Here is a 13,034-nt window from a genome sequence, read left to right on the forward strand (position 1 = left end):
TGCCCATTTTTTAATTGGATTGTTTTTGTTGCTGTTGTTAACTTGTATGAGTTCTTTATATAGTTTAGATATTAACTCCTCATCCAATATATAATTTGCAAATATTTTCTTGCATTGTGTAAGCTGATTTTTCATTTTTTTATTAATTTATTAATTTGTTTGGCTGTGCCAGGTCTTAGTTGCAGCACGCGGGATCTTTGCTGCCTTGTAGGATCTTTGTTGTGGCATGCAGGATCTTTAGTTGTGACATGCGGGATCTTCAGCTGCAGCATGTAGGATCTAGTTCCCTGACCAGGGATCGAATCTAGGCCCCCTGCATTGGGAGCACAGAGTCTTAACCACTGGGCAACCAGGGAAGTCCCCTGATTTTTTTCTGTGGGTTTTTTTTTTTTTTGATTGTTTCTTTTGCTCTGGGGATCACTGTCCTTTTTCATTTATGGGAACTTATGTAGCAAAGACGCCCACCAGCCTCAGGGCTGCCTTTCACCTCTTTAACCACATCTTGACCAGAGCTGGCCTTGCTAGTGCAAGAAGCCCAGTATTAGATAACCCAATAAGAGAGTCTTTTAGTTCCTGTTAGGGATCATCTTTAAAAGGGCAGAATATGTACTTTAAAAGTATAGCTAAAAAAAAAAAAGTATAGCTAAAAACCTTGGATATTGTATATAGAACAAACATAAAAGTGCTTTGAAATGTGGAGAGAAGTAGGCAGACAGGCTAGAGATGTCAGGACCCAAGGAACAACACTACAGTGAATTCCATGAGTTTTCTTTTTCCCTCTTATATGACAGGCCTGGTTGATAGCGGAGCAAACATCTAGAAAAGCCAATGGTCACGGACCAAAAAGACATCAAGAAAGACCTTCTCTGTCGAGCCAAAGGACCAGGAAAGGAATAGCACAGAAAAGCAGAAAGCTTTTAGACAGTAACCACTATCTTCCAGAAAAATCTGTGACCCCATTCCCAACCCTGCCAACTCCATGCTGAGGTAAACCATGGCGGCATAGTGAAGATTCACAAATTTCACCACCACCCAGCAGTACTGAGGCCACACCTTCCCTTCTGCCATCTGGGCAAGGCTATGTGGGAAGCAATAAGAAGGCATTAATGTACTCCCAGCTAATGTGGTTTTAGTAGAGGCCTAGTGGGGAGCCAGAACTCCCATTTCCATCCAGAAGTAATGAAGAGTCCCTCCCCACCTTCACCCCATCAATGGTGGTCAAATAGGAAATCTAGATTTCAACCCCTACCTGGCAGTAATAAGACAGACTCTTTCTTACCCATTCTGGAGTGGTATCCAAGGAAGACTGCTAAAATAGGAGATTTAAATAACATTCAGTCTCATAAAATAATACCCCAAAATAGCCAGGTTTTAATTAATAATCACTTATCATGCCAAAAAAGGAAAATCTCATCTTGAATTTGAAAAGACAATCAACAGACATCAGTGAGGAAATGGCACAAAAATAATCAAAGTTAGACAAAGATAATTAAACAAGATAATCATCTGATAAGAATTTAAAGCAACCCTCATAAAAATGTTTCAACGAGCAGTTACAAACATGCTTGAAACAAATGAAAACACAGGAAGTCTCAGCAAAGAAATAAAAGATATAAAGAGGAACTAAATGGAGATTTTAGAACCGAAAAACACAATAAGCAAAATTTTGAAAAGACAAAACTCAGTGAATGGGCTCAACAGCAGAATGGAGGGAAGAGGAAAGAATCTGTGAACTTGGAGATAGAAGAAAAGAAATTTCCCAATTTGAACAATAGGTGAAGAAAGGCCCACACACCCATGGTCAATTAATCTATGACAAAGGAGGCAAGGATATACAATGGAGAAAAGACAGCCTCTTCAATAAGTGCTGCTGGGAAAATTGGACAGCTACGTGTAAAAGAATGAAATTAGAACACTTTCCAACACCATACACAAAAATAAACTCAAAATGGGTTAAAGACCTAACTGTAAGACCAGACACTATAAAACTCTTAGAGGAAAACAAAGGCAAAACACTCTATGACATAAATCACAGCAAGATCCTTTTTGACCCACCTCCTAGAGTAATTGAAATAAAAACAAAAATAAACAAGCAGGACCCAATGAAACTTAAAAGCTTTTGCACAGCAAAGGAAACCATAAAGAACATGAAAAGACAACCCTCAGAATGGGAGAAAATATTTGCAAATGAAGCAACTGACAAAGGATTAATCTCCAAAATATACAAGCAGCTCATACAGCTCAATATCAAAAAAAAACAAACAACCCAATCAAAAAATGGGTGGAAGACCCAAATAGATATTTCTCCAAAGACGACATACAGATGGCCAAGAGGCACATGAAAAGATGCTCAACATCTCTAATCATTAGAGAAATGCAAATCAAAACCAAAACAAGGTACCATCTCACACCATTCAGAATGGCCATCATCAAAAAAATCTAGAAACAATAAATGCTGGAGAGGGTGTGCAGAAAAGAGAACCCTCCTGCACTGCTGGTGTGAATGTAAAGTGATACAGCCACTATGGAAAACAGTATGGAGATTCTATAAAAAACTGAAAATAGAACTACCATATGACCTAGCAATCCCACTACTGGGCATATGCCCTGAGAAAATCATAATCCAAAAAGATACATGTACCACAATATTCACTGCAGCACTATTTACAATAGCCAGGACATGGAAGCAACCTAAATGCTCATCAACAGATGAATGGATAAAGAAGATGTGGCACATATATGCAATGGAATACTACTCCGCCATAAAAAGGAACAAAACTGAGTTATTTGTAGTGAGGTGGATGGACCTAGAGTCTGTCATACAGAGGAAGTAAGTCAGAAAGAGAAAAACAAATACCGTATGCTAAGGTATATATATATGGAATCTAGAAAAATGGTACTAATGAATCTAGTAACAGGGCAGGAATAAAGACGCAGAAGTAGAGAACAGACTTGAGGACACAGGGTGGGAAGGGAGGCTGGGACATAGTGAGCGAGCAGCATTGACATATATACACTACCAACTGTAAAACAGATAGCTAGTGGGGAGCTGCTGCATAGCACAGGGAGATGAGCTTGATGCTTTGTGATGACCTAGAGGGGTGGGATAAGGAGGGTGGGAGGGAGGCTCAAGAGAGAGGGAATATGGGGATATATGTATAAATATAGCTGATTAACTTTGTTGTACAGCAGAAACTAACACAACATTGCAAAGCAATTATACTCCAATAAATATGTACAAAAAATTAGAGAACATTAATAATTTTTTTAAAAAAGAAAAGATACATGCACGCCAATGTTCATTGCAGTGCAATTTACAATAGTCAAAACATGGAAACAACCTAAATGCCCATCAACCGATGAATGGATAAAGAAGATGTGGCACATATATACAATGCAATATTACTCAGACATAAGAAGGAATGAAATTGAATTATTTGTAGTGAGATGGACGGACCTAGAGTCTGACATACAGAGCGAAGCAAGTCAGAAAGAGAAAAACAAATACCGTATGCTAACTCATATATATGAAATCTAAAAAAATGATACAGATGAACCCAGTGACAGGGCAAGAATAAAGATGCAGATGTAGAGAACGGACTTGAGGCCAATCTCATTTAGAATCTTATAATTCTCTACTACCGAATCATTAAATGTTAAGTGCCTCAAATCTTGGTCTTAGGTCCTCTTCTTTCTCTAAGATCTCTCCTCACATAATGTCCTTCATTCTTATGGTTACGTCAGGGGCAAAGCCCATTAATTCCCAGAAAACAAAAATAGAATCTGGGTAATAAAGACTAATCTTTTTTTTTCTTTTCCTGTGTGCTTAGCCTAGTTTCACTTGCTCATAGGGTACCGGGTGCAGAGGCCTTGCACCCCACACCTCAGCTCAGGGGACCGTGTGCAGAAGCAGCTCGAACTACAATCCAAGATGGCAGCAGTGGGCCATGTGTAGAGAAGCTGCGCCCGGCATTGCAATCTGAAGCGGTGAGTAGCACAGCTGTGCTCTAGAGCATGAGTTGGCACCTCTCCATTCTTTGATCAAAGAATAAAACTTTCCTTTGCATCTGAACTGAACTTGGTCTTGTTCTATTGGCTCGATGGACACAAGGCAGGAGGACCATTTTTAGGTCCCGACTTCAAAGGGTTGGTAACAGTTGCAAATATCTTTGATAGTCAAAAACTCCAAAATTTGTATTTATAATCAAGATTATTTTTATAGGCCCCCAGACTCTTTGTCATAGCCTAGGTTTTCCCAGGAAACAGAGCTTGAAACAAAGGCTTATGCATAAGCACTTAATGCTGAATGAGATACAGCATCAGGAGTGAAAGAAGGGGAACAGAACAGGGAAGAAAAGATGGCTTGTCAAGGATACACTATCAAGTTTGCCACTATTGTGGAGTAACTAGGTGCTCAGTCACGTGTTCCCCTGAAGCAAGTCTTAGGAGACATCCCAACAGATATCTATCCCAGGAGAAGAAAGGAAAAATAATCTACCCATCAGCTCTCATTCCCCATTAGTCAAATTTTCACTCTGAAACTGAGTGGTCCCATGTAGGGGCCTTCCTAGTGACAGACCCTTCTGTGTCCCCACTTATTGTTGATTGGCGAAAGAGGCTATGGAAATACACTGTGACCTCCTAGACCTTCCATGTGGAACAAAGAACAGGCCCTAACAGTTAATGTTTGAGGAGGTAAAGAATTCAGAAACAAAGATAGGACAGTCAGGCAGGAGAGTAGCTATAACTTAATAAATCAGTCACAAGGATTTGGAAATCTGCCTTCACCATATGAACAACCCGGGCCATCCTACTAGAGGATGAGAGACCACACTGAGGAGCCAGAAGCCATGCCACTTTATGGCCATCCTAGGTCAGTAAGCCCTAAATGGAGCCAGTAACTAACTGCAGGTATTTGAGTGAGTCCAGTCAAGATCAGAAGAACAATCCAGCTAAGCTTAACCCAAATTTCTGACTCACATAATTGTGAGATAAATGAACACATATGTTATAGCAGTGGGGACACACTACTGTATATTGGTCATTTTTCAACGCATATATAGCATCCTGCATATATAGCATATACAGCATCCCAAAACTTCTGGGTGTTACCCCCAAGCTCACACATTAGCTGAAGCTTTAAGAGGCCATTCCACTGTTTCATTAGACTGAGCGCTTTGCAGTAATGGACTATATGGTAAGACAAGTGAATCCTGACCATGTGCCATTGTGTCACCTCCTTTGCCACAAAATGGGTTCTTTTATCTCAGGCAACATTGATAGATCAAGCATTTATAAGCCCAGGGAAGATAAATTCTATATTTAGAGGATGTCAACCCATGCAAGAAAAGGTTATTTGTTATTGATGTAATGTTTGATATCTGTTCTTTTAGGGCCTCTTGGGAGAGAAATGTGTTATAACCCTTCCTAGAAGCCTATTAACAACTTCCAGATCTTTTAATTCCCTGAATATCCTGGAGAATTGTCTGCCAGGTACATTATCCCCAGGGTTGCAACTGGGAAACCCACAAGAGGAATGAAGTAACTATTACTGGAATTGAGGGAGCTTGTCAAGACTGCATTCCCAGAGGCTACAAAAAAGCTGCAAATTACAACGTAAGGAAGTTCAATGGTCACTCCAGTTCTCATTGCACCAGACATACCCTCCCCAAGAATCATCCCTCCCTCATCTTTGTACATCTTGGAGGAAAGGCAACATTCTCCCTTTTCTCCTTTTTTCACTTTTTCCATTACCCTTGAGGGAGACTTGGAAGCTAAAGTCTCTTCCCAGAAGGTTCCTGATGTAAGCATCTGATAAGTACAATGGGACGTGAATAGGTGTGAGTAAAAAGGAGAAAGTATCTTTACTTAGATAAGCAAAACAAGTTCAGCTGGATTCTACTCAAGGTCACCAGGCATTATCTAACATATAGTAGGTGCCTAATAACCATTCGTGGAATGGATTAATTAATCAGAGGCTGTCCTGTGAAGGTATGAAATCCTAGATGCAGTAGTGGCTTAGTGAAAAGTGAGCCAGATTTCAAATCAAGAAATCTTAATTCAGATTCTGGCTCTGCTAAAACTATGTCTATATAATGAGGATATGTGACCTATATTATGGAGTTATGAGAATTAACAAACTATGAAAAATTTCCCATGGTATAGAGCACTTGAGAGTGGTAAGTCTTGTCTTTACATTTTTTGTATCTTGGTGAAAATTTTATAATTTCTACACAGCTTTAGAATTTACTCAGCTGATATCATGTACAGCTTTAGAATTTACTTAGCTGATTTCATTGTTTTATTATGTTTCCAAGAGTGAAAACACTTTGTCTTATGGAAAATTGAGGGGGAAGGGTAATGTCTTTACTGTTATCACCAGTGTCACCACCCTCATGCAATGATGAAATCGATAAATGTTTATGATTACGCATCCAAAGTATTTCCACACACACATAACTTCTTCTTTATGTCTCCTATGGATTACTGAAAAGTTCATTCTGCGCCCTCCAGAGTATTTGTTTCCTGGAATATTTCCTTTGTTTCTCTGTAAATGAATATTTCAATATTCAGATTAGTTATTTAACAGAAGCATACAAAGAGCTTAGATAACAGGCTTGGGTGAAAATGAAAGAAAAAAAATGTACCTGCAATGAAATGCCAATGGGTATGAATTAGGCCAACGGGTATGAACTTGGTCCAAGCTATGAACAAAAATGAAGGAACCTGTGTCTTCAGAACAGAGTTTTAGGAAGGATGCAGAAGGTCAAAGTTGAAGGGAAAATAATAGGGGGAAATCCCTTTAGTTGGTCAAAGCCATTAAGAAATGAATCAGAGTTGAAGATCACTACGTGGCTCTCTACCTTTTTCTGCAAATCTATTTTATTCTTCCCTCTCTGCAGGCAGGTTTCCTCTATTATTCATCCATTCAGTCCACACAGCACGAAGTGGCAATAGCTTAAATTCTAAATTTTCTTATCTCCTCTGTCCAAGAATTAACCCTACTTCACCTGGCAATTCCCCACCATCCCCCAAAGATCCCTGAGTGAAAGGGCAGAGACTTTGGTGGAAGAAGAAAGATCACAGTGAATGTTTTCTCTTAGAGATTTATCTTTAAGCAGAAGTGAAGGACCTACATGCTAGAAGTAGCTACTGTCAAGGCAAAGAGGCACTCTACAATTTATGTGCAAAGTGGTGAAAGTCATTGGCACTTTGGATTCCAGAGAAACCAGAGCTGCATTAGCGTTAGTCACATTAGCAGCTCTGAGAGCATCAGTGCTCTGACATTGCATCATTTTTGTCAAAGCAGGCACTGGCAGAACAGTAGCCATGAGCAACTTAGATTAGAAGGGGAAGAAAATAGAGGATTCCAACCACCAGGGAGAGGGCACAGAGCTTATGTGAGAACTTCCTGGCGACTCCAAACAGAAACGATGGCAAATGATAAAAGCAGAGATTTCTGTTGTGCCAGTGCAAGATGTGAAGGTGGGGGAAAGTACAAGAAGAAGAAACCTCCCAGAAAGGACTTTTAATAATTTTCTTCCTTCTGCTTCTTGCAAAGCTCAGAGCCTGTCCTCTCCTCCATGTCCACTTGATATTCCATGCTGAAATCTTGTAGTCTCCATAGATGTTAAGAACACTTTTTCAGCTAACATTTTTGAATGTCCTCTATCTGGCAGGAGCTATGTCAAGTGATATGATACAACTCTAACTTGTGTTTCCTTGAGATGATACCAGCCTGTAGGCCCAAGAGTGGTAATAAATAGCAGGCTATTATTTTATCTACTATTACTATCCCTGTGGTCTGCGGAAAACTGCTTTAATTATTTCTGGCAATTCCCAGGAAATTCTCATATGAGCTCTGTGTTCTCTGGAATCCAAAGTGCCAATACCTCTCTCCACTTTGCCTATATGTGTGTAGAATACTTCTCTCTTCCATTCAGTTTTGTTATTCAATCATTGAAAAAATAGTCCAGGAAATTTCCTGGCTGTCCAGTGGTTAGGACTCCGTGCTCTCACTACTGAGGACCTGGGTTCATCACTGGCCCAGGAAGTAAGATCCCACATGCCTTGCGGCATGGCCAAAAATAAATAATTAAATAAATAATAAATTTTTTAAATTTTTTTTTAAAAAAAGAAAAAGTAGTCCAACAGAGTCCCTCCATTTTCTTTAGTTTCTGCCACCAGACTCTCCATCCCTTTGGCTAAGACACAAGACAATGGGGCTGGGTGAAGAACCTATAATAGAATCAGAGGTGGTGTTGTCTTGCATCCTCTGGCATGCAGCTCATTCCACCCCAAAAATCAGTCTGTTTTTATAGGCAAATATAAGTCTTTGTCTATAAAACTGGGTTTCCCTACACAGAGATGAATAAGATTCAGCCCATGTGCTCTCCAAAGTACCTTACAAGCAAGGAAGAGTCATGAAAACAAAACAACAAAAAATACATTAATATTTATATTTATATATACTATATTTACAGTGTATATTTTATATATTTATTATGTATTCTATATATAATCTCAACTGCTATATAGCCTAGAATAAAAGTCACTATAAAATATACATTGAGGACATTTCTATCTGATATAAGAAAAAACTTCCTAAGTCTTTAATAAGCATATTCATTTATTCATTTACTCAACAAATACATGTTGATTGCCTGCTGTATGTCAGGCACTATTCTACACATATAGTGATTTTTTTTAAAAAACAACAAATTTCTTGATCTTATAAATCTTCCATTTATTGATGCAGATTAGAAAATAAATAAGAAATTATTTTTTAAGAAACAAGAAAATTCTTGATAGTAATGAGTGATATGAAGACAAAACACAGGCCAATACAATAGAGAATATCTTGAGGGAAGTTTTAGTTGGGGTGGTCAGACAATTTCAAAATGAGAAAAGTCAGATAGGCATAAAGTTTCAGTGTACATTAGGAAATTCTAAGGATGGGAAGTTAAGCGTGGCAAGAGAGAATACTAGAGAGGTAAGAAAAGGATTATGAAGAATCTTGTATGCCATAATAAGGAATTTGGAATTTGAGTTGAAGGCAGTTGAAAACTACTGGAAGTTTTTAAGAAGGTAAGTGAGGAAAGTCTTGTTTTAGAAGGATAATTCTTTAGGAAATATGAAAGAAAGCTTGAAAGTAGGAAGACTATACAAAGGACAACCAATGTAAAATTTATTACAAGTATTCAGATGAGAGATGGTGAGAGTGTAACATAGGCAGTATAATTAGGAATGAAGAAAATGAGTACGGGTGTGAAAAAAGTCAGAAATCAGTGGGGCTTGGTCATGAACTGGATGAGTCAAGGATAATACTAAAGTTTCTGGCTTTGATTTAAAGCTCCTTAAGAGTGGAGACCATGTCTTTCTTGTTCATCACTATTTCTCAGTGCCTAAAACAGTACCTTAGTTGTGGTGGATGTTAAAAATACATTTATTTAATGATATTATTATTCCTCCCCAAAAGTAATAACAACAAGGCTTAATGATTCATTGGATGTACAGGTAAAGGAAAGGTAGAAGTTCTGGGCTGACTCCCAAGTTTTCTTTTCTTAAATAATTGAACAGATTGTGGTGCTGTTTATTGATAAATGGTACATGAAGGGAGTAACACTCTTCGAGCAGGGAGAATTTGATGGATTCAGTTTGGGAAGTATTAGATACAAGGTATCTAGGACATCCAAGTAGAGACATTCAAAGAGCACTGAGAATATGAGTCTGAATATGAAAAAGAGTTGCACTAGAGAAACAAATTTGGGAGAGATTGATATATAGATAGTATTAAAGCCATGGGAGTGAATAGACTCACCCAGGAATATGTGTAGGATGAAAAGAAAAGAAGGCATAAGACAAAAACCAGAGAAATGCCAACATTTAAAGGGCTGTCAAAGGAAATGAATTCTGCAAAAACAACTGGAAAGGAATAGCCAGACAGATTGGAGGAAATCTGAAAATAAATCTAAGGAGGAAAAGAATTTCTCAAGGAGAGAATTCTAGGAGGTTTAAAAAACATAAGGACTGGGAAGTGTCCATCGGGATTTTCCAAGAAGACTTGAAAGAGCAATTCATTGGAGTTGTTGGGGCAGCAGACAGATTGGCATGAGATGAGGAAGTCAATTCTGTGAGGGGTTGTGCAGGGGAAGAGAGAGTCAGGAAGTAGCCAGAGGTAGACATGGATCTGGAAAGAGATGTCAAAGGTGGAAGATACTTAAGCTGAAAGTATGGGTCCAATAGAGCAGGAGAACATTCAAGTTATAGAAAAGAGAAGGGAGTTTTGAGAGAAGTGGGAAAGGGTGGGATCATATACGAAGGTGTTAACCTTCTCAGTAAAGAAGGATATTGCTTTTCTTGTAACAGGAGTGAAGGAAGAAAGGAAGGATGAATGGAGGTGCAGATAAGTTTTCTGCATCATGGCAAGAAGTTGCTCACATCCATCTAATAGTGGCTTCTATTTTCTCTGTGAAACTACAGTAAGTGCAGTAAGTGATGTGAAGGGACATGCTGGAATAAAAAGTTTGAGAAGAGAAGAAAAGATTTAAAACAGCCATTGTGGAGAATAGAAAGAAACCTGCCTTACCCCTATTCTGGCTTTGTCCACCATAGTTTGCATTTATTCAGTAATCATTATTTGCTAAGAGTTTTGCATACACTAACTCATTTCATTTTCACAACATGTGTGCACTGGTGGTATGGTAGTGAGCACAGCTGCCTTCCAATTTCACAACAACCTTTTAGGTAGGTACTATTATCATATATGGGAAAACTAAGACTCAGAGAGGTTAAGTGTGTTGGGGTCTGGTTTCACTGAGGCTAACTTCAGAGTCCACACTCTCTATGATCTTTTCCATCTCTTAGAGAGTCCTCCATTATTCTGAAATTACCTCATCTGTGTATGTGGACATCTGTCCTGTTAATTATTTTCTATGGTAATATTTTTCTTCCAGAACCTGATTTCAAGTTTCTTGGATCACAAACTCTGTCTTCTATTACTTTGTGTTTTCTACAACTCCAAGAAATGTAGCACCCAAAGTAATAACAACATCTTATAAACATGAAGCCCTTCTTTGTAGTTATGGTTAAAATATTACAAAACCATTAAAAGGGAATCTTTAAACTCAACTGCCCCCCTGCATTTTAGCAAACTTTTTCTTTGTATTCTCCTTTAGTCTTATCTACAAGTATTATATAACTACGTGTGTTATATAACTTTTTTAAATTATTTGTAAATATTTTCCTATGTTGCTCACAGTCTTCATGTAAACTGTTTTGGGGAGGTTTAACTTTTTACATTTGTCAATCACATTACTATGTTTTTCTTTTGAATCTTAAAAAGATTAGTTTATCTACATCTTACAAATCTTAAATGGCACATGTCTGACTTACTTCCAAGAAGAATGGTTCATATGATATTGAACAAAAACTTGCAAAATTTTCCTCATTTAAATCTCAGTGTTTGGCATGGAGTCATTTAGTGTGTCAGAGTCGCAGATACGTTCTAACACACAGCTAACAGGCAGCCATGTAAAATGTAGAACGTGCAAGAGTTGGTATCAACATTGAAAGTAGGAAGAGAATCTTTGCCTATTGTAGGGAGATGTACAGAGATTCCTTGGAAATCTTGGATGAGGAGAGGTTCCAGTAAGTGAAGAGACAACTGATGAAATAGAAGGATATACCCAAGGTCTAGAGAGGCTTGGGAGAGAGCATCAGAGAAGAGGTAGGATGGCCTAAAGAGAAAACATTTCGTAAATGGGACTAGACTAGGTGAGTAGGTAAAAAATAAAAAGGGAAAATTTTTTTTCTGTCAAAAATATTTCACCCTTTGGTCTTCATGCAGGTATATTCAAGCAATGGAAAAGGAAAACCAAACCAGTGTCTCTGAATTTCTCCTCCTGGGTTTCTCAAGTTGGCCAGAGCAACAGACACTCCTTTTTGCACTTTTCCTGTGTCTCTACTTAACAGGGCTGTTTGGAAACTTACTCATCTTGCTGGCCATTTCCTCAGACCATCGCCTCCACACACCCATGTATTTCTTCCTTGCCAATCTGTCTGTGGTAGATCTCTGCCTTCCTTCATCTACAGTACCCAAGATGCTACTGAACATCCAAACACAGACTCAGTCCATCTCCTATTCTGGCTGTCTCGTTCAGATGTATTTCTGCATGATGTTTGCCAATATGGACAATTTCCTTCTCACAGTGATGGCATATGATCGTTACGTGGCCATCTGTCACCCTTTGCGTTACTCCACCATTATGACCCGGCACCTCTGCGTCTCTCTTGTGGGTGTACCTTGGATGATTGCCATTTTGAACCCCCTCTTGCACGCCCTTATGATGACACATCTGCATTTCTGTTCTAACAATGTCATCCACCATTTCTTCTGTGATATCAACTCTCTCCTCCCTCTATCCTGTTCTGACACCAGCCTTAATCAGTTCTTGGTTCTTGCTGTGGTGGGGCTAATCTTTGTGGTACCTTCACTGTGTATTCTGGCATCCTATAGCCTCATTATCTCTGCTGTGATGAAAATCCCTTCTGCCCAAGGAAAATTCAAGGCTTTCTCCACCTGTGGATCTCATCTTGCCTTAGTCATTCTTTTCTATGGAGCAATCACGGGGGTCTATATGAGCCCCTTATCCAACCATTCAACCGAAAAACACTCAGCAGCATCAATAATTTTCATGGTCGTAGCCCCTGTGGTGAATCCCTTCATTTATAGCCTAAGGAACAGAGAGCTGAAGGGGGCTTTAAAGAAGGCTCTAGGCCAGAGCAAGATCTTCTCCCAGTGATTCATACTGGCTGAAAGGAGTTCAACAAGCGACAGATCCTAATGAGATCATTATTTTCATTGTCATCATAACCAAAAAGCTGTTACTAAATACCTAATTAAACTTGGCACCTACCTAAATTTGCCACAAACTCTAGGAGTGACATAATCACAGGGCTTATCCATTTGAGTTCCCTAAGATAACAATGTGGGCAAATATTTACATATAAAGTCCCTGAAAACCATAATACAA

At 38.8% G+C, this 13,034-nt stretch overlaps 1 protein-coding gene across 1 annotated transcript; it reads left to right on the forward strand.

Annotated features, from left to right (window-relative positions):
• Nucleotides 1-11,861: 11,861 nt before the first annotated feature.
• On the forward strand, nucleotides 11,862-12,803 carry LOC130831688 (putative olfactory receptor 1F12P). The gene has a single exon (XM_057700038.1). It carries the CDS (start codon nucleotides 11,862-11,864, stop codon nucleotides 12,801-12,803), a length of 942 nt encoding a protein of 313 aa, XP_057556021.1.
• Nucleotides 12,804-13,034: the final 231 nt, after the last annotated feature.

The sequence above is a fragment of the Hippopotamus amphibius genome, chromosome 11, assembly GCF_030028045.1.
Source record: "Hippopotamus amphibius kiboko isolate mHipAmp2 chromosome 11, mHipAmp2.hap2, whole genome shotgun sequence".
NCBI classification, from domain to species: domain Eukaryota; kingdom Metazoa; phylum Chordata; class Mammalia; order Artiodactyla; family Hippopotamidae; genus Hippopotamus; species Hippopotamus amphibius.

Coding starts and splice junctions, on each gene's coding strand:
- LOC130831688 (XM_057700038.1), top strand. CDS start 11,862: ATGGAAAAGGAAAACCAAACCAGTGTCTCTGAATTTCTCCTCCTGGGT.